We start from the raw sequence: 23,458 nt of genomic DNA, 5'->3' as shown, positions 1-23,458 counted from the left end.
TAAAAGTTGTTAATTTAATTAAATTGTGACAGTAGCCCTAGTATACATTTACAAAATGTATACTATTTTTAATTTTTCAAATAATTGTGTTTCATCTGATATTAGACAGTTAAGTTTTTTAAGCTTAACAACCTTTTAAATCTTAAATTAAAAAATGATTACCATTACATTACACACGATGAAATGAAAAATGCCGGTGAAATAAAAATTTAATTGCAAAAATGAAAAAACACAAACGTAAAAATTACTAACGAGCAACTCCGAAACGTAGAGATATTAGTGTGTCTCGAAAACTTCGGAGACAGGAATGAGTAATAATGATCAAAAGTCCAGCAGTCGATATTTTCGAGGGATTAATCAGCCACTGGCGACTCATGCAAGCAACATAGATATCCAACATCAATTTACTATTGCATTACTTTAGTCGCTTTTAATTATAATATATATATATATATATATACATTAAAACTAAATGTATAAATACATTTATTAATAAATATAACTGATTTAAATAATTATTCGAGGGTGCAGATCGCGCAAAATTAGAATAACATAAGGTGGTCTGTAACGTAACTGACTTCACCGTCAATTTCAAAACTAATCGAAAAAAAGAATCAGCGTTCGCTGTTCGTTGCGTATAATTAGAATTCGTTGTAATTTTAGTACGATCAGATCTTCACAAAATGGTGTGCATTCCTTGCATTGTAATTCCTGTTTTTCTGTGGGTGTTTCACAGATTTATTCAACCGTACATTTTGAAGTTTTGGAATCCATGGAAAAAAATTTTACCAGATCCTGAAAAAGAGAAACCTCTTCTTAGTGATGTACGTTGTTGGTTCCTCATGTCTTATGTTTATCTCGCTATGACTACTCGTGTTGTTTTGTCTTTGTTTGTGACTTGTGTTGTCTGTGTATATATATCTCTTTTTAATTTATCTTATGTTTTTATTGCTATGTATGTATATAACTATATATATATAATTAATAATTATATATATATATATATATTGAATTATTATATTGTATATGATGTATTTATTTATATTTGTAGTATTTATATTATATAATTTAAATTTTAATTACCACTGAAATTTAATAATAAAATTTGTTTTTACTTTTAAGAGCTAATAAGAAATAAGAAATTAACAAATTGATTGAGATTACATCACATTACATCATGATTACATTCTATTTTGTTTTATTTATAATATTTTTGTGTTTTGCTAACAGCTTAAAATAATATCAATTTTATTATTATATAATACCTATTTGCCTTTTTTTAGTTAATAGTTTGAGATAAATTTTCTATTTACCCAAACAATGTCTAAATATTGTACCATTTTAGACACCTCGCAATTTTTTCAATTATTAAAATGAAGGATGATGTGAAATCAGATGAATATGTGTTCATCCAACAACAACTAAAAGCCAATCCAGTAGTTGTTTTTTCAAAAACCACATGCGGATACTGCTCAATGGTAGAAGATGTTTTTTCAAGAATTAAACTATCTTATAACCGCATCGACATTGATGAAAGACCAGATTGCGACAAGTTGCAAGAACTTTTTGGAAAAATGACTGGTGCAAAAACGGTACCCAACAAATACTTTCATTATCCATTGTTCAACTTTCAATCATTGACATACTAAGACCTCTTTATTATGCAACTAATTACCATCTCCCATCCTTTACCAATGTATATTATTGTATCATAATTGCGTTCTAATTCACAGGTCCCCAGAGTGTTTGTTGGAGGCAAATGCATCGGTGGAGGTACAGACACCTACACACTGCACAATGAAGGAAAGTTACTTCCGCTATTGGAAAAGGCTGGCGCTCATTTCTATAAAAAGGATGATTAATCAGTCACATCATTTGACTAATTTAGTGATAATTTTGTGATAAACTTGATGATTAATGGTGATGAATGTATTTATTAAGATTAGGAATTTTTTACATTAGATTTATTTTTATTCATAATTTGCTAGCAACCAAAATACCGTTGTAAAATCGACAAAAACTTCAAATTGAATGTTCATTCGTGCATAATTCAGCCATTTATCTTCCAAACAATGCTTCAATCGTCGTTAAAGCTTAGAAGAGACCGACATAAATACATAAATGTGTATGACTAGCCACCAAGGGATAATTAAACATTGTTCTTGAATTAGCCAAAATCTGTACTAGGTTACTCGCAAGATAACTTAATCATAACGTTGCATTTTAAATTCATTCAACTAAGCGCACGCATCTGATAAACGATGCTCTACCTGCCAATGAGTCAATCCTTCATGCATTCAAAACGAACATACTATGAAACGAACGGATACGTAATTCTACATTCAATAAATTTTGATATCGTCGACACATGAATAATAAGTATATTAGAATTACTAATAGAATAAAAAATGCTTGATATATAAAATTGCAACTGTTGTATATTTGATGAAATTTACAAAAAGGCAACAATCTGTTTCTTTTGTACAGCGTATCATCTGGCGTACCAAATGGCATTAGATGATCCATCACTTTATTTGCTCAAAATAAGAATATGCAGATTTGACTATTTGTACAACATGATCTAACGAGGAGAGAAAACGTTAATCAATCCTCGAATATTAGATTTCGTTTACTTTTTTTGGATTTGGAGATATGTAAACTTTCTTCGTCCTGAAAAATAATATTGATAGAATAAACTACCACGAAATAACATAGCCGATTTTTAAAATTCTAATTGTTGTGCATACAAAAAAGTTAACTATAAGATGTTAAACGTTCACAGACGTGTTGTTGAATAGTGAAAACATTATCTTAAAAATTAATAAAATAAAAAAAACCATATTTAGTTAAAAAACCAACCAGAAGCAAAGAAAAACGTAATACCTCTGATGTATCAGAGCTCGTGTCACTGTCATCAGGTGCACCTCGTTTGCCCAACTTATTAGAACCTGACACTCCTCCGCCAGCAGACTTTGTGGCAGCTTGTGAGGCCCTCCTGCTGGGTACCTGACGAAGGACCCGTGTTGACTTTGATTCCTCGACATCTTCCACTAAGGCCAGCAAATCTCCATATCTATAAAAGTATAATTTATTTAATATGCATCTAATTAATTAATAATGATCGATTATGGCCCATGGTAATTCAACAAAGGGATGGCATTCTGATTAAGAATCTTCTCCGTCCACAAAATTATAATATATCGCAGATGTCATTTCTATATTGGAATTTATTATGGGCCTGAATCCTGCTCTTCTATGACAATAGCAAGCCATGCACAACAAACCATAATGAATGTCAACTGGCATTAGTCCAGTTCTGGACACTCATGGGCTGTTAATATTGAAAGGAAAATATGTTGAAGCAAATTGCTGGGGCTAATATCAACCTATTTTTCTATCCAACAAACAAGCTGGTCATAAAATCATTCAGCCATTACAAAGATATATCTAAAGAAAGATTTTCAGCCTAGAAACGATCACATGACATGCCAGGTTGAGAGAGCTAGTCATCAGATGGAATTGATGATGATGAATAAATAAAAAATATTTTATAAACCATCAAAACGTTAGCTCAGGATTATTTCTAACATTATCTAATGATAAATTAATTAGGTAGGTTCACAAAGTTAAAAGTATGACAGATAAGGATAATGTAACAATTAAACTAACTTGACTTTTAAGGTATCTGAACATGATGTTTGGACACTCTGCAGGGCTTGTTGGATCGATTCATTTGACAGGACTAAGTGAAATGATAATCAACAATAGAATAACTATTGCATTATGATACATTGTGACCATTGATAATAAATATACTCTGAAAATTTTTATGAAAAAAAAAACTGATTAAATTTAACCATGTTAACTACTATTTGATTAATAAAGCTTTAAAAGGATCAAGTTTTAAGAATTTAATGATAATAATTTAAATTAATAATTATAACAATCAATATCTAATGCACCAGGAAACTCGAAATGATTTATCAAACAATAAGTAACCAATCAACAGTTACATTATTGCAAATAATTGCTCACACGCTCATTCGTTTCGTTTGTATTAAACCACCATTCAACTTAGAAAATGCAATACGGCATCAATGGTAAGAACTAACAAGAGATATCTTTACAAGTGAGTCTCATGTGATCGAGGTGAGATAAAATTTGTTCAATGGTTGGTTGATCCTTGTCCTTCATCTTGCTGGCAGCAGAGGGATGGGTTCGACTGAAATGATGGCATAAGTAAATTAATAAACTGATAGATAACCATGCAATTATATTAATTATTCAACAGATGAAATTGTACACAACACATACAATCTTCATCTCCAAACATTGCTTTGCTGTTATTCAATACAGTTAAAACAATCTAAAGTTTGGTGGCAGTAAAGTGGAGCATAAAAACATCAACAATTGATAAAGTTGTAACGTAACAATAAAGAGCCTTCCACGTGAATATATACTCGTCATCCATCAAATTAACCACACGTGCATGATTGCATCCACTTAACCGACCCAATTTTTTTCTTGGTGGGAGTTCCATTGATTCGTGTGAGTTGGTTGTGGAGCAGATCTGCCAACTTATCCCCGTATTCCTGGGCCCAGAACCTCAATAGTGACACTGTGAAGAGGTCATTCTTCTTGCACTCTCGACACAAAAGTGGTCGCAAAATTTCAGCCGTCGGACTGTTCGATAATTGTACGTTATGCTACATTACATTTTTTTCATTCTGAGCAACAAAACCATACATTTATCATTATAATATTATTATTATTCTTCCTTAGATATTCTATTATTATTATTATTCTCCCTTAGATGTTCCTCAGAGGTTATTCACACTATTTCATATTTATCCTACTTATGCTACTTGAATTAATTTTAAAAAGACCGAGTATAATCAGAGGAAAATAAAAAAAAACAAAGTGGCAAGCAATCAACCTGTCTTGCTTCAAGAGAATCATGATGCTCGAGATCGCTTCAGCATGTGCTGTAATAAACAATAGCTTTTCTGATATGTAATCAAACTAAGTTCCCTGAGCTATTTAGTATTACATCCAAAAAAAGGGGTGATGACCAAGACAAAATGTAAAATAAAAAACAAATAAAAAGCAAAAAGCATTCCATGCAGTAAAGGACTCCTCCTCACCTACGAAATCAAGTTTAGGAAGGACAGGCATGACCAGGTTGATGGGGATGTTATGTGAAGAGATCAACTGCCATAAGAAGTACTGCTCTATTGTCTCCCACTCTAAACTGGCATCTGCGTGGAGGAATGTGCAGTGCAATCATATGATGTGATGTAGCGATGATATGATGTCATATGTGACGTGATGCAGTGTATGATATGACGTCATGTCATGTGACGTGATTAGTGTGCTGGATAAAACAATAGCATAGGTGATTCATTTAAATAATTAATATTATAAAAAATGCCGAGATGATAAGTAATATATGATAAAAATTTCAGTTATCATTCTTAATAATTCGTTTGGTACGCATAACTTTATCAGTTTCAGTTTACAATGAAATTTACACTGTTTTGGCCTACATTTGATAACATTATACTTAGTTAAATAATTGATCAGACAAAGACAAATAAAAACTAACTTAATATGGAAAGAAATGAATCTTTTGAGAACATCACTAAATGTCCCTGCAACACCTCGCATATCAAATCCTGCAACTAATTCGGGGGGGGGGGGGGAGACAAATTAAAAATTAGATACTTAAAATAGAAGCATTTGAGACAATTGGTTTGAAGAGTTTAAAGTCAAATGGTACAAAAACAACCTTTCATTTCAACTTAAAACTTAACATTAAAAAAGAATTAACATCAAACAGATTGATGAAAACGTCCATACCATCATTCATTCAATCATACACACTGATACAATGCAAACAGAAACCACATTTACTCTAACTTCATTGATGGCATAGAGGAAAAATTAAAGATCAAAAACATAGCTTACATAAGAATAACACAATAACAACACAACAACAGCATAAATGACATCAACAACAACACAGATGACGTCAACAACAACAACAACATAGATGACATCAACAACAACAACATAGATGACATCAACAATAAATACAACATAAATAACATGAACAATGCAGCAAACCTACCTGCAATCCGTCTATTGATGACACAATCATATGAAGCAACTCAACATTCCCCACAGCTACTGAAGGAAACTTTATTAACCAAATTAATTTATTAATTTATTAATTAACTTATTTATTTATTAATCCATAAGTATTATTTATTATTCAGAAATTTTTACCCTTAAAAATAAAGCTACACTATAAAATCATTCCATTGCAGACTTAAGGATATGTATCATACTGAAAAATGAGAACCTGGGAGTATATGTCAGGAATGAGATAGGAGAAGAGCTTCACATCATCTTCCAGGCACAGCTGTGGTTCAGTGGTGATGGTAACGGAAGTTTTTTTTTCATTATATTTGCATTGTGTATTTATTTTTTATTCCAAACAATTAATGTTACAAAATTAAATTGCGATGATTTGGTAATAAAAAATAGTCAAATAATACAGATTCAGAACGTCATAAGTTGCAAATACATGAATTGAAAGATAATTCTGAGTACTCAAACAACTTGTGTGATGGCGGATGAGTGCGGCATATTAGAGCAAAACAAACGGACCGATGAATAGAGGCAAAACTTAAAAAAAAAACCTTTAGATCATTAAGAAGATAATCATCCAGCTGGTTCTCCATAGTTTTACAGAAGTCTCTGTAGGCTGTCATCTTCACCTCGTGCTGAACTTTTGAGCTGGTTATAAAACAGGCAATAAGTAGTTCATCAATCAAAGATGAGATTTATGAAGAATTGTGAAATCCATCTCTCTTCATCATTAGTTAACTTATGGGCATGTTATGTTATCAACAACTCATCATCTCATCCATCATTCACCATGATCATGTGGCAGCCAACTTATGAGAATGTTATAAGCATCTAAAACACATATTTATTTACGAATATGATAATCTAATACTGCATTTATCACCCTAATGAACCAAACCATCCAAAATTGTCAGTTGAAAATTAAATAAATCTGATATAAGCAGACAAGCAACAAAACAGACAAACAGACAGACAAACAAACAAACAAACAGACAAATAGACAAACAAACAGACAGAGGCGTTCAATACAAACCTGGCTTTGAGAAAGTAGAGGAAGTAGTATCCGACCTTAGACTGGATGTTGTACATTTGCTCCAGCAACATCATCAGGGTCTGCCTGCTTGGATCCTCCTCTCCAGCTTGGTGAATGTTCCTGCGACATTTTTTTTAAGCAATACAATATTTATTTATTCATATGTTATACTTTTTTAAAAACGTTATAACTACCAATTAGTTAATTATTTAACTAAATTTAAATAATAAATCGAGCCATAAAGCCATAAAAAGTTTGCTTTCATTTGAACTGGAGTATAAAAAACAGAGCCTCCTAAAATTATATCTGACTGGTTTAAACTTCTTAGTAACTTAACAAGTCACCATTAAATCAACAAATTAACGACAAAAAATCAATCAATTTGTCAATGAATTAATTATTATCTAATCAATCAATCATTCAACCAACCAATCATTTAATCAATCAATCAATCAATTACTCAATAGATCAATCCAGGAAACTCAACCAACCTAAATATGACAAACAAAGGCATGCCAATTGACTCTTCGACTGACCTGATGATTTGTTTGATGTCAAGTTTTAATTCACAATGATTTGCAAGTAGCCACAAAATGCATATTAAAAATTTATTTACCCCTCATCTAGCCACTAACTTATATTTATAACTTATCCATCTGCATGCAGTTTGTGACCTGCATGCAGATGCAAAATTCATAAATTTTTAATTTTTTAAAGCAACTTCTACTATTCAATTATCATCATCTTTTTAAATGCACGAACAATCACTCCATGGATTCATCACTTACTCGTCATCAATCTCGTCTGGAAGGAGTTTGATTTTGAAGTAGGGGGCTAGTATGTGACAGAGGGCCTTCGACAACTCGGCAGCATCGTCCTCGTCAAAATCCTGTCGAATAATCAGCTGTATGATGCCATCCATAATTTCACATTGGGTTTCCTTGTCTCTGCATCAGTATTTGTACATTCAATACGTTTGTATGAGTATGTGTACAACAATGTGTGTACAACAATATGCGTACAACAATGCGTGTACATTCAAAACGTATGTATGAGTATGAGTACAACAATGTGTGCACATTCAAAACGTATGTATGAGTATTATATACAGAGCTATCAACAGCCATATCATTTGTCTTCCTATTATATACTGCAGCTTTCTGAGGATTGTTTGAACTCAATGCCAGTCTTAAATATGTGTGTACAATGTTTGTATATTCAAAACGTATGCATGAGTATGTCTGTCTGTACAACAATGTCTGTACATTCAATATGTATTTAAAGTTATTATCAATAGTAGCATTAACTAGATCATTGGACTAGATTATTCTATTTAAATATTCTAGGCAAGATTTGTGTAATAAATTGTATTTGTGTAAAAGTTAATCATTGAACATTTGAGTGTGATTAATAAAATCTTTAATAAAACAAATTAATTGGTCACTCAAATAACACGAACCAAACATATTTTCAACATAGAAAGCTTTAAACACCTCACTAACGTTTCATTGGCAAGCTGCAGCACCAACTCCTTCAACTTTTCCTCCAGATTGCTGGTCAGTGTCGGAATGTCCACCTGTATGGCTTCTTTAGTGCGATTGGACGATCTTGTTGTTATTGATGTAGTGGAAGAGTGTGGCACTGATAGCGATCTTTTGATTTCTGGCACTGCTTGTAATGATGTTAATTCTGATTTTACCTTCGTCGTCTGAGTTTTTGGCTTGGAAGCTGAAAAAAATACACAATTTTATAATTAGCAAAACAAAATTATCGAACGTTTTGTTCACCTGGCTTATTATAAAAAAAATTTCTTTACATCCAAACCCACACTTCAGAGAAACCAAACAATAAAAAGAAAGAAACAGGAGTTTGGTATAAAAAAACACGGAGCAACAAATAACAAAATGTGAAGAAAAAATTGAGAAGAATCTGTGAAAAAAGATACTTACATGTGTTGGTGCTGTTCAAGTCCTCCTCATCACTTAACTCAGCAGCATCGACTGACTCCGGTTGGTGGGTTGAGGTGTTGTTGATACTATCTGTGTTGGTGCTCTCTGACATTTCATCTACATTCTCTTTTCCATTGATCTGATTATTCAGAGCTGTATCTAAGTTGGTTTGTAACGTAAGCAAATGAATGTATATATGTCCGTTTCTTCTATCAGTTGCTTGAATGTATGTATGTATGTATGTATGTATGCATGCATGCATGCATGTATGTAAGCATGTATGTATGTATGTATGCATATATGTATGAGTGTACGAATGAATAAACAAATTATGTTGAGCTTACAACACAACACAATACAATATAATTCAAAAAAATGTTGCAAAAATAGAAAATTCTACAAAACTAGATTATTAAAATTAAAAAAAAAAAAGATATTACCAGCTCACAATGTTATTCTTATTAAACGCTAAGAAAACAAATAAAAAATGTCAATCATAAGATTTAAAGAAAAGCATAAGAATCGTCGTACCAGGTGGTTTGGATGGAATGTTGTTGACGGGCACATTGTTGGTTGGTGTCGTCGTTGTCGTTGCAGTAACTGCGCTACTGGAGAGAGGAAGCATCGTAGGGGTGGCAGTGGCGTCGGGCGGCGAACAGAACTCAGGAAAGTTCATCTTCAGCATGCTGTACAGATCTTTGTCTAGCTTCAAGTTGTTGAATAGAGGGGCCAGTGATCTAAAGGTCGATTGAAGATGACCGAATGAGTAACAGGTCAGCTGATGTATGACCTTAATGTTAGTTAGAGTCAACCACAAGATCTAACATCATTGAGTCAATAACGTGACCTAACATAACCGTATGAGAATGATGTTATGGTATTAGTATGGTTATAGTATGTAAACGAAAAGTTAGCAGTTTAAATAACAAAATAAAAGTGGTCCTAGCACAACTCCATAAGCATTTCAGGATTAAACGTATCCCAAACACAAAGCATACATGCAAACTAATACAACACACATGTGTACAATATGAGAGAAATTTTTGTATTCAAACTTAATTTACACAACACAGTGATCAGTAACTTAACCTCTTCATAAATATATATTCATCTGATACCATTTAAGAGTTAGCCAACCCACAACATAAAACTATTGATAAAAAATATTGAAACTATGTCAACCAGCCAATCAATCAATCAATCAATCAATCAATCAATCAATCAATCAATCAATCAATCAATCAATCAATCAATCAATCAATCAAACAAGCAATCAAACAAGCAATCAATCAAGCAATCAAACAACCAATTAAACAAACAACTTACGGCAAAACTCTTTTCTCAAGAATGGCATTGAGAGATGTGTAGATTCCCTGTCGAATGCATGGTGTCATCGGTGGGAAGAAATTGGATGATATCTGGTGAAAATTAATTTTAAATTACTTATTTATATTTTATTTATTTAATTATTTATTTATCACGATTCACTCTTCAATATTTTTCAGAAGTATCAACAACAAACAAACAAACAAACACACACACAGAGTGCATGTAAATACACGTGGAACATTGCATCACATACATTGCATGTGACAGACAGGGACCTCTCTGCAGTCGAATCCAGTCACTGCACCAGCAGTGCCAGACATTTTACCGTTACACCAATGTGCTACACATTTAGAGATGAAATGATTTAAAAACTGTATGATTTCAATATATTTTTTTATAGCCCTCATAAATTTATCACATATCTTTAAGCAATGCATGCATTCTAAAACAGTAAATTATTGGAAGTTTTGTAGCTGCTATTTCAAATTTTGAACTAAACTTATAAACTAAGAAGGTTAACTTTTAATTGATTTGAAAGAGAAAGATTTAGAAAAAAATTGAATTGCAAGAAATGTTATGGCTGACCCAAACATTCTGATTAGAAAGCTTAGTTATAAATCGAGAAATATGATAATTCTAAAAATCGGTAACAATCAACATTATTTTTAACAATGTAAGTAGCAAAATAGCTACAAAGCATGATATAAATGACGATTCCTTCAATATTTTTTGAGAGAACAACTTTGGTGATGAAAATTATTAAATAAAACTCAGCTATAAACATACCTGTTATCTGCTCAATCATCATCTTTATTCCTAACGTGCAAAATGACAGACTCTAAAAAAATCCAAACTAACAAACAAACAAACAAACCAACCAACCAACAAACTAAAATCACTTATGAGGTTGAAATTCACCAAAAGTTTTTCAAACAGGTTTTAAAAAAAACAGTTGTGCATTTATTTGGTGATAAGTGCAAAAATAAAAGTACGCCTCCACTCTATTCTAATTTTGCATCTGTGCAACAGCAAGACTAATAATAAACAAATACAAAAACTCAATAATAGACTGTTCAACAAAGCAGCATCGACAGACAGCGAGTGAACGAAAATAGAAGAGGAACATGAATGAACCAACCCTGCACATGAAATCAAGTAATGTTGCTGTGATGGCTGGGTGGGGCCGCATTGAATTGTACATCACTAATATGCACGGCTCTGAAAAAAGAACCAGAATTAATATTCATCAGCATCTTCTTCATTACTTTCTCTATACTTTCTCTAGCATCTTCATCATCGCCACCATTATCAGTTTTATCACAATGTATACAAAAAAACTATTGAATCTTATATAAACATCAAATCAATCTAAGATAGATAACATTCTCTATGCATTTATCTATCTTCTGATACAATTATCTCTCTCTAGCAATATTCTTACATCATTATCTGACTAATAACAACCTTGTTACAATTTTGAAAAATTAAAAAAATTTTCATCATCATCCTCTACATATCTTATCCTACTATTACAAATTTATTTATCAAATGACGGAAGACTAAGTATCAATTATGAATCCAATAGATGAATACTGAATCACTTGACATCAATGAAAAGTTAAACCCAAATAGTGAAATATAATGACAAACTGGATGTTAAAACTGCAGTCAACTAACTTACCAATGTTCATTATGTTGTCACGCTCCGAGTCGTAAAATAACCAGTCGTAGAAGAGAGCTAGTTTGGCATTAGACGCTGCTACGTTCGACTGTTAGAAAAAAAGTTTATCATTTAAAATATAATAAAAATTATTGAATTAGATTAACTATTATTTATTCAACTAATCATCAACATATAGGGTAGAAAAAAAGCATTGATAGTGTAATTGTAAAGAACAAATAATATAACAGTATGATGAATAACACTAGTATCAACAATGCTAATGGATCACATAACTGTTTAAATTTCTAGTTTTGCCAAGTTTACTGTAAGTAAGAAGTGTAATAATGTAATAATGTGATAAATGAAAAAGTTTTAAAGAACTCTCAAGACTACAAAATCAACATTAAACTGATAACTACTTTGGATTTTTATCATCATAAACATCATCAGCATAACATTATCCACCTCACCGTCATGATGAACATTAACAAACTAACAGTGCAAGTTGTGAGCAGCCATCCGATGACCGCCCAGCGAGGAATGATGTCCGAGCAGAGAACTTCGTTTGTAGGGTGGATGACCGCGCAAATGTAACGTATCAGATCACATCTCAGTGACTGGCTTTCAGGTGTGGACAGATACTGTTGATAGTGGTAATGTTGCGTTGATGGTTAGTCAAATGGACAGCCATTAATTTTTATAAAGTGACAAGTACATGAATGTTGAAAAAATTTATTTTAAAAAGCAATATCACATTTTGTTGACCATAAATTGTGCTGAACTAAATTAACCAAATTAAGAAGAGCAGTTACCAATGCAATTACCAATCCCCATGTTGAGATGATGGTAACATAAAAGCAGAAGGACGGACTTTCATGTAAGGAAAAATCACAAAAAAGCATCACATCATTCAAAACAAATTATCGAAACAAATGAACCTGTCTCTGGAACCAATCTTGATACCTCTTCTGATGACCAAATCTGACTTGCATGGTCAAGAAGCCCACTTTGGTTTCCATGTCAGGAGTCAGTCGACTTACAAAATAGGAACGTGAGGTCTTCATCTGCATCAACTGCTTCAACCCTTCAATTGTCACATATGAGAAATATAAATCACTAACAACCATTACAACCATTTGTTATGTTGATGGTGTGGCTAAAAGACAAAAAACTATACCAAAATGGATGGATATTAACGAATACAAATAGCACAATGAGGAAGTTTCAATAAAATATTTTTAACAAACTATCTACAAAGATGAATGTAGTACCAGTGAACTGCGGTGAAAGAGATGAAGGTTTCATGTGTATGTCATTCCAGAGTTCTTTGAATTCTGGGAGCCTTGCCACGCCCTGCAACAATCTCACCAGGTCCCTGCCTATTGTCTGGCAATCAGCCCACTGTACAATGGGTTAGTAACAGAAACAAACATGTCTATGGCTAATGGTAGTGTTCATTTTAATCTACATTAACAAACTGAAGTAATCCATTTATAGTTTAAACAAGCCAAATAAATCTATTTGAGTAATCCTTTATTATTATAAACAAGCCAAATGATACAAACGTCCTCCTAAAATTAAAGTTCTAAAAACGTAATGCTGCTGCAAAAATAACAGACCAAATAATTTATAGCATTACATTAACTATGGCAAAATTTATCTGTAAATAGATAAATTACAGCAACAGAGCAGATGACAAAAACTGTTACTTCTCTGTTAGCGGTTTAGCAACAAATGTGAAGCACAGAATAGGTAAGTAGAACATGAAAGAGCAGAACAAATGCAAGAAAGGTCCACCTTATCCCTCAGCAGACCGACACAGAAATCCACTTCTCTCTGCCTCAGTGCAATGAGTGATGGTGCACCGTGGTCGATGATCATGCGGAGGTACGTGTACACGGCTATGGGGATGAATGTGTTATTCCTATCCAACCAGGTCCTGTTGTAAGTGTTAAATTTGTTGTCATTCATATTGATGTTGTTGTTGATGTTGCCTTAGGTAAAGTTGTTGTTTTAGGTGATGTTATTAGTTGATACTGTTGATGTTGTATGACGATGTATGGTATCCACGTTAATAGATTGTACTGCATGTGCTAATGATGTGAAGTGCTGATGGATGTAACATGAGAAATGATGAGAATCATGAGGTGTGAGTTCATAATGTAAAAAACTAAAACCAAATCTGTTAATTTAATGAAATCACTCGAATCAATATAATGACCTATTTTCAGATAAGATATCCAGCATTGTTTCAGTTAGCCATACGTTTTTGGGACTTACATCACCACCTGCATAAATATGTTGCTAATATTTAAGATTCTGATTTTTTACTTTTTTAGCAAAGAGAAAAATGTTTTTTTCAATAAATATATTCAAAATAGTTAACAAGAAAGGTAGTCAAATTTTGATTTTGAATGCCTGCGAAACAGAATGCAGAAGAGAACAAACCAGCAATCTGCCGGAGAAGATGGTGACAAACAGAATCGGCTCGAGCAACACCATTGTGAATCATTTCCCTTGCTAACCAGGTCAACTGTATTTCAAAGGATTGTGAAACAATCAAAATGGATTTGAAAAAATAATATTTAATATGGTAATGGCCACAACACCAAGTGGCAAGAGATTTTCCACTTAAATGTAGTATTATGGCATATGAAATAGAGTAAATATCTAATAATTATTATCAAATAAAGTAGATGAGGACAAAAGTTAGTTTTTGAATAAATATAATTTTTATAAGATATAAATATAAAAATAAGCAATAGATATGAAAATTAATTTATAGAGAAAGAAAGAAAGTACAAGAAATTCCCAAATATATATACTGGATTCTAGTAGATATTTTAACATAAATCTCTTTATTAAATAAAAGTATTATTATATCAATAAAAAAAAAACCTGAAGTTTGCAAGCATCGTTTAATCTAATCCATTTTTCATAGATAAGTTGCCCAACCATCAGGACAACCTTGTTCATACCATCTTGACTCACCATTGCAATCATGTTATAATGCTATGAAGTTGACAGAAAATCATTAATTGATGAACCATGGAATTTTCAATGATTTCACTAAAAAATTAAGTTCTAAAAATGTGTATGAAAATGTAGAAAATATTTTTCAAGAAGAAGCTTATGTGGCTTCAGTATTAGTAGAGTAAAAAAAATATAATTTTAGATAATTATTCTTATTTAAACATAAAAAAAATCTGATCTGGTGACATACTTTTGAAGCAGATTTGCTGTCAGTTAGAATGACATACAACAAGCCAAGCTGAACATCATCATGGTGGCCAGGACCTTTCGAAATCTTGATGGAGCAACATAATTTCAATTTGCACATTGTATTTCAAATTTGCTAGCAAAAATATTGAGATCTCAAAAAACAGAAAAAAATTATTAAATATAAAATTATAAATTTAACTTTAATATTTAATTTAAAAAATGAAAATCTAACAAAGTTTTGCAAAGCATCAACTGCTTCTCGATCAGACAAATTGTTGGTCAGTGAGAGGACGACTCCATAGCACTTTTCTAATCTCTGAAAAAAAATGATAAACAAATTATACTTTAAAAATAAATTGCAAGCCGAAATCAAAATATAAACAAACAAAACTTAAAAAGAACGTTATTATCGCTCATTACTTCGTCCAACTCATCTTTTGGATCTAAAAGTGTGACGGTAAAAATCTTTGATGAAATTAGTTTATTTTCCATCATCTCAAAACGTTACTTAAAAGCTCAAAATGTTCGCAAAGCAATTTAAAAGAATAATTCACTCATTTATTAAGCACGGAAGTGTTAAATACTATTCCAAAGAATAGTAAAATAAAAGCAGCCATGACACCAAACGATGGCCTTAAAAAAAAAACAAGCTTCGCTTTAGCGCATACTTTTGAATAATACTGATTAACATAACGATATATATGCAGTGAAATGAAATAAATGGAAAAAATGAAGTGAGCTTTTGTTCAACAACTCCAAATAAATAAAAATTGTTTGGATGGTTGGGAAAAACGTTAAGTTTATAAAGCCCGAATAGTTAAGTTTATCAATCACCCGGAATATCATAGAAATATATATGTAATGATGACTGGTCAACTACGACAGCTTAAAAATATTATAACTGTACAAAAACTTCCTGGTCAATGCTCAAAATCAAGTTCTATATTTAAATTCCTATGACTTTAAATTCTTGATGACACGTCCTAAAATTTATTTATTTATTTTCATTTAACAAATTTTATTAACCACAAAAAAATGGCTAGGAGACCATACAAGCTTATTAAGCTTTATAGGCCACAAAAAAAAAAAACAGAAACAATTTAAAAAATTATCAAGCTTATATACGATAACATAATTTGTTCGTTCAACTGTTTGACACAAAAGCATAGCACACTGCACATAAATTAAACGTTCGTAAAACAAAATGATAATGAAATGAAACTAAAATTTGGTAAAAACTTGAGACATGGTCATACTTTTTCAAGAAAAAAAGACATCTAACAAAACTATTATAGGCCAATCTCAAAGAATTACGATGAGTCGTGCAACTATTACCCCATAACATTACGCCATATGTTAAATACGGATAACTTAAACTGTAATATAATTTTTTAGTGACATCAAAACTAAGCTTGAACCTCAGTTTATGAATGATACAGTAATTTTAGAAATTTTACTTGATATGTGCATTATATGATTTAACCATGACAAATTGTCTGTAATTACAAAACCTAAAAATTTATTTGTATACACTCTTTCAATACTGTTATTATCAATTTTAATAGAAATCCCTAAATTATTAGTAACAATCTTAGAACCAAAAATCATATAGTTTGTTTTTTTATAATTTATATTTAAGTTATTTGATTTAAACCAACTGCATATTTTTTCCATTTCAGTGTAAAATGTATTGACCACAGTATTAATGTCTTTCCCAGAACATAAAATAGTTGTATCATCAGCAAACAATATACTTTCAAGTGATTTACTGACAGTGGATAAATCATTTATAAAAATTAAAAATAACAAAGACCCCAAAACTGAGCCTTGCGGGACACCAAATTTAATCAAAACATTCGATTACCGATGATTACCCAAAGCTACATATTGTTTACGATTTGATAGATAACTTTCAAACCATCTGTGTTGTACTCCACGAATACCAAGAGAATATAATTTCCTCAACAATAACGCATGATTGATAGAATCAAACGCTTTAGATAGATCTAAAAATAACCCAATAGTTATCGACTTATCTTCCATTTTACTAAGAATTCTCTCAACAAGATCTAACAACGCCAGCTCAGTAGATCTACCTTTTCTAAATCCATATTGAGAATTATTGAAAAATTTGATATGTTTCAAATAATTATTTAAACGATTTGACATGATTTTTTCTAAGATTTTTGACAAAGATGGTAGAATTGAAATTGGCTGATAATTGGACAGCAGATTAGTGGGACCATTTTTATGCAAGGGAATAACTTTAGCAATCTTAAAAAGATCAGGAAACATACCGGTGGCAAATGATTGATTAATAATATGACTAAGTGGATCAATAATGTTATATATTGTTTTTTTGATAAAAAAAAGAAGAAATACCATCATGGTTTGATGAATGAGAACACTTCAAATCATTGACATGTCCGAGAATTTCATCATTATCAACTAAATCCAAATAAAAAGAGTTTACGGTAAAATTTGAGGAAATATTGTTCAAAAAAATATTACTTTGAGAACCATCATTGTGTTTAATAATAGTGGTAAAATAATTATTGAATGCTTCACATATATTCTTCGGATTATCTATTATCAAACCATCTACATTTATTTCACTGATAGGATTATTAGGTCGGGATCTAATTAATTTATTAATATATTGCCAAATTACTTTTGTATTGTTTTTATTTTTTTCAAATAAATCGTTATAGTAATTTTTTTCAGAAATAATAACTAATTTATTACGATATTTTTTATAAATTTTAAAATTAAGTTCAAAAGGATTTTTAATATACAATTTATATAATTTTGATTTAACTTTGAATGATTTAAGGATACCCTTTGTTAGCCACGGATTTTTGATTTTACAAGATCTCATTTTGCGGATGGGACATGTTTTGTTTATGAAATCAGTAAAAAAATTAATAAATGATGAAGTATATTTGTTTAAATCGGTAAATTGATTTAAACAACTCCAGTCAAAATTAGATAAAACGGAGTTCAGACGAGCTAAACTTTTATTTGATACAACACGAACAGAATAAGTATCCGAGTTATTTATGAAACTAATATTATTGCAAACAGTGAAATATATATATATAAAATAGATATATATATATATATATATATATATATATATATATATATCCATGGTCCTAAACCACGAAATTGACTTAACTGGTTATCAGTCAGCCTAATTGCCCAAATAAAATTTCATATAAAAATTTAATTTTGCAATCATTATATATATATATATATATATATATATATATATATGTGTGTGTGTGTGTGTGTGTGTGTGTGTGTGTTAAATTTTTATTTAATCAATGTTAAAATTAATGTTTTTTAACCATACATAAACTTCCTAAATCTATACCGCCTTCTCTGACTACCTCACCTACGAAGTTCAGAGCGGGTCTCAAGACCCATCTGTTTGCAAAATTCATTGAGGAGCGCTGTTGAACATCGCGGAAATAGCGTTTTAAAAACTAATTGATTCATTCATTCATCAGATGCTTTGTCCTGCTGTATGCATTTATAATGTGTTTTTATTGTTTAGAATTTTGTTTTCTGTTAAGCTCACAACTATAGAGCCGGCAGAAATGTGTTTTAAAATTATTCAGTGTCGCTTGAATGACAATAAAACACTGGCGCGACTGAAATTGAATATGAAGAATGCAAATAAATGTTTCAATCCAAATGCCTCATGAAACATCAAACAAACAAAATGTCGGTTTCGGTGACTCCATTTCGTGTGTCATTTGTTAAACTACATTTAAGCCACTGCAGTCAAAATTTGCAAATTTGATTGTTGCCTCAACCAAAACATTTAGTAATATCTTAATAACGTTCGTCAGATTGCCAAAATTTTAATGTTAACGTTTTCAACGTTTAGAAAAAATGAAGGACAGAATTAAAATTTTTTGGTGAGCGATGTCAGTTTTTTAAAAAACGTCATGATCTTAATAGAGAAAAGTTTGTATTTCCAGTAGTTTAGTTAAAACATGGTTGAGTCAACTGAAGACTCGATTTGAATGACATTGTTAATTAATTTTTCATTCTGGTCTCCAGCACATCATGGACAGGATGGACTTATCACGAATAGATATGGAACGCCGAAACACGAGATACATTAATGTAATATTAAATGGAATATTGAAGTATTCAAATAGTTGCCAGAAATTGTTTTGAAATGTTTTTAAAAGCAAAACTTGAAAAAGGTTAGAAATCAGTTATGACATGAAATTGAAATTTGTAGTAAATAATAGAAATTTATTTTTAAAACGAAAATGAAAGCGTGTACTTACCAATGACCTTTGTACAACATGCGCACTATTGCTCTATCTGTTTATTTTCATTCAAATTTTGTATCGTCAGTGTAGTAAATTTGGGTCGAATAGAAACTTAAAAAGATAACTTGTGAGTAATTTTTATTTTGATATTTTTACAAATATTACAATATTTAACTATAGAAAGTTTTTCTTCAGTAAGATATCTATAGCAAAAAGATAAAATGTCATGAAGTTACAATAAAATTGATATTTAAATAAATTATTCTCATTCATGGATGTGGTTGAATATTAGTTAGATATTTTTTATATTGGTATGTAATACAACAGTAGAAATTTAAACTTATAAATTGTTATTGAAGCATAATGACTAAAGTTTGACGAGTGAAATAAGCAGGAAAGCATAACATATTTTTTTCAATATGACAACAAACAACTGATTAATAAATAGATTATACACAAAAACTTGTAATTACAAATTAAATGGTCTTTGATTTATTTCAAGTGCAATGTCTAGCGCTGCTATTACGCGATGGCATGGTTCGAATACTGTCTATCGAAAACTCAAAAACCATCATATCTGTATATGATGCGATGCTTGCGCGTGCATACGCAACGCGTATGTGCGTCATGTGGTGTGGATAGTGTACAGTCTTTGTGGCACGAAAGTTTAATTATAAGTATAGAATAACATGTAAGCAGCTCTGCAGTTTGACAGAGTTGCATTATAAAGAATAAAAAAAATAGCTGATTTCATAAAATTTAAAAACACTCGTAACAATTTTTTTAAAATAGGGAATTTTTGACACAAAGCAAATGTTATAAAAGGTCTATTTATAATAACAAATCTCTATGAAAAAAATAGTTCAGTCCACTTTGTTATCGATTAAGTACTGAGTGAAATTGCTGAAAAAAAATTGATGTAATTTTTATGATAGTCTTGAGTAACACAGGTTAGCAAATTGCTTATATGAAAATAAATTTTCTAGTTTTTTATAAATTTTTGTCATTTAAAATTTTGCATATTTTCCCATTTAGAAACCAGTTGCAAAATTGTTCTAGATGAACTCTATAAATCAACCTTCCATAATTCCACCTTCCATTAAATGGGGCGTGATTGGAACAGGAAAAATAGCTGAAGACTTTTGCATTGCAGTGCAGCTGTCAGGTCTCAACCATATTGTACTGGCGGTAGCATCGAGGTCTCTAGACAGTGCAAAAAAATTCGCATCCAAGTTCGATATCAAAATTTGTTACGACAGATATGTTGATCTTTATTTAAACGCGGATATTGATGTGGTTTATATAGGAACAGTTACCTCAAGCCACTATCAATGCACTCTGCAGGCTTTGCAAAATGGTAAACCAATTCTTTGTGAAAAACCTCTGACGACAAGTCTATTTCAATGTAAACAATTATTAGATTACGCAAAATCTAAAAATTTATTGCTCGTCGAAGGTCTTTGGTCTAGATTTCTTCCTACCTATGACATATTAAATAAAGCATTGGTCAATAAAACTATTGGAAAAATTACAGAATTAAGAGTTAATTTTGGTAAAAAATTTGATTGGAATTCATCTGTTCAAATAACTAAGAAAGACTTGGGGGGAGGTACAACACTTGGATTGGGTTGCTATGCTCTTCACCTTGCTTGCATAGTTTTCAATTCAGAAAAACCCAAAGAAGTTACAGCTTCGGGAAACCTGAACAAAAATGGTTTAGACGAAAAAGTTGAAATAAAATTGGTTTACGCTAATGATCAAACCGCTTTAATTTCTTTGAGTACCATTTGTGACTACCAAAATGATGCAGTTATCAGTGGAAGTAAAGGATCGATAATATTAAAGGACTTTTGGTGTTGCGAAACAATCATTATTTGTGGAAAACCATCTACTAAAAAAATGCCAAATGATCATGTGGCAACAAATTATCCAAAAACAATCGGCTTTGTCTATGAAATAGAGCAGATTGGAAAGTGTTTAAATAAAAAGGAAATTGAAGCGCCTCAAGCGAGACACTGCGATAGTCTGCTCGTTGCTGAAATTTCAGATGAAATATTCAACCAGCTTGGAATATGTTATACATAAATGTTCAATAATATCGACAAAAATTGAATACATAACTTGACTCTTGTTTGCGTTTTTATTAACTTTTAACATTCAGTTTTTTTGTCTGCAGTGATGATTATTGTTAATATTGGAGAAATGTGGATTTTCTGTTTTATTTTTTGCAACATTTTTTCGGTTATAATTCCAATTTTCTTTTCTATATTTTTCAACCTATCATAAGGAAGCTTTGAAGCCTGAAATATTTGCAACGGTAAATGGAGATTATATAAAACGACAAACCTTCTATGATAATACACCACCGCTCTGACGTCATTGTTTATTTTCACAATCATAATAACATCCGTAACAGCATAACATCAGATAATGAAGAAATAATTGCTAAAACAAAAATTAAATAACCTTTGCGATTCTTATTAACAATTATTTTGAAAATTTTTGTTTAAAATACATAAGCCGCCTCAAGTTTAAAGTTTTTGTAATAGTACTTTTCAAAATGCTGAATAATTCAAACTTGAAAATTTCTGAAATGAACTTTAATTATTCGTTAAAAGAGCCGCCTTATTACTACGACCCAGATGACGATAATGTCGAAACGTCCAATGTTTTCAATCAAAATTCAAACAAATTATACTACAATCATGATCGCAACATGAATCATAACACATCACTAATGTACACTTTGGCGTCATCAAGTCAGTCGAATTCCAGTCTTTTTTCCTATCCATATTTTGTTGAAGAGGATGTAGCTCACAAAGATAGTATTTCTACGCTGAATTCTAATAAGTCAATCAATTTTGAATTTGAACAAATTGGAATGCCAGAGCCGTGGCATAACCGGGAAGTAAAAAATAATTATAATCGCCGATCAACGACTCCGTTTAGTCGTAACTCGCAAGAAATTATGAAAGTTGATAAAGAAAATGACAATCTTAATAAACTTGTTTCTAAGGTCAAGTCAAAAAAAGGATTTTTTTCAAACAAAACAATGAAAAAAATTGGTTACAAATTATCTTCTGTTTCTCCAAATAAGGGTCAACATAAATCTGTTTTCAGTTTTCCTAAAAAGATAGTACACAAACCAAACAACAAGCAAAATGTTAAGGCAAATACAAATTGTCACAAAATTAACCCTCCTTCTATTAAAAGCTCTTGCAACAGAGGTGTTCCTCAAAAAAATATTTTAAAACCAAGAAATAAAGTGAATGACGGTAATGAACAATACGTGTCATCAATACAGTGTTCAAATAAATATAACAATCATGACGCTGTAAACTACAGCAATCATTGCATAAAATCCAATAATTACATCTTTCCAAATAAAGGTTCTGCGACAAAAAACGTTCCAAAAAAAAATGCAGAACCACTTAAGGCGATGTCTCAGGTTCATGATGAAACGCTTTCAGATCATGATTTAACAAAGAGCACTTCATTTACAATAGCTAAAGTAACGTTAAGAGAGAATGACAAAGGTGTATTTGTTCCATTTTCTTGGTTGGAAAAAGTGAATGCTGACGAGATAAAATTACAAATCATTCGAAAAGAATTGACAAAAATTCCAAGGCTAGTGCAGCCAAGTACGACTTTTTACAGAGCTCGACATTCTACATTAATATGCAAAGTTGCCAGGCCTCGTCGTCCCAAAGTGAACATGAATTTTTCGATATTGCGCTCAACAATTAAAAAACCTTAACAAACGCTATAACACAAATATTTGTTTTATTTTACAATATAAAAAACTATAATATTGTTA

The 23,458-nt window shown here is 31.2% G+C and overlaps 3 protein-coding genes across 3 annotated transcripts; all 3 read left to right on the top strand.

The window, feature by feature from the left end:
- Window positions 1–1,373: 1,373 nt before the first annotated feature.
- HELRODRAFT_74970 (hypothetical protein) lies at window positions 1,374–1,862 on the top strand (the record flags this gene model as incomplete). Its single annotated transcript, XM_009015302.1, has 2 exons — window positions 1,374–1,592; window positions 1,734–1,862. The coding sequence occupies 2 exons, from the start codon at window positions 1,374–1,376 to the stop codon at window positions 1,860–1,862; spliced, it is 348 nt and encodes a 115-aa protein (XP_009013550.1).
- Window positions 1,863–20,700: 18,838 nt separating this feature from the next.
- Window positions 20,701–21,726, top strand: HELRODRAFT_74868 (hypothetical protein; the record flags this gene model as incomplete). The annotated part of the gene is made up of 1 exon (XM_009015301.1): window positions 20,701–21,726. One exon carries the CDS (start codon window positions 20,701–20,703, stop codon window positions 21,724–21,726), a length of 1,026 nt encoding a protein of 341 aa, XP_009013549.1.
- A 475-nt stretch (window positions 21,727–22,201) lies between these two features.
- HELRODRAFT_169497 (hypothetical protein) lies at window positions 22,202–23,398 on the top strand (the record flags this gene model as incomplete). Its single annotated transcript, XM_009015300.1, has 1 exon — window positions 22,202–23,398. One exon carries the CDS (start codon window positions 22,202–22,204, stop codon window positions 23,396–23,398), a length of 1,197 nt encoding a protein of 398 aa, XP_009013548.1.
- Between the last annotated feature and the right edge of the window lie 60 nt (window positions 23,399–23,458).

This window comes from Helobdella robusta (genome assembly GCF_000326865.2).
Source record: "Helobdella robusta unplaced genomic scaffold HELROscaffold_15, whole genome shotgun sequence".
NCBI classification, from domain to species: domain Eukaryota; kingdom Metazoa; phylum Annelida; class Clitellata; order Rhynchobdellida; family Glossiphoniidae; genus Helobdella; species Helobdella robusta.
Note: the sequence above shows the minus strand (reverse complement) of the source record. Positions and strands in the feature narration are given on the sequence as shown.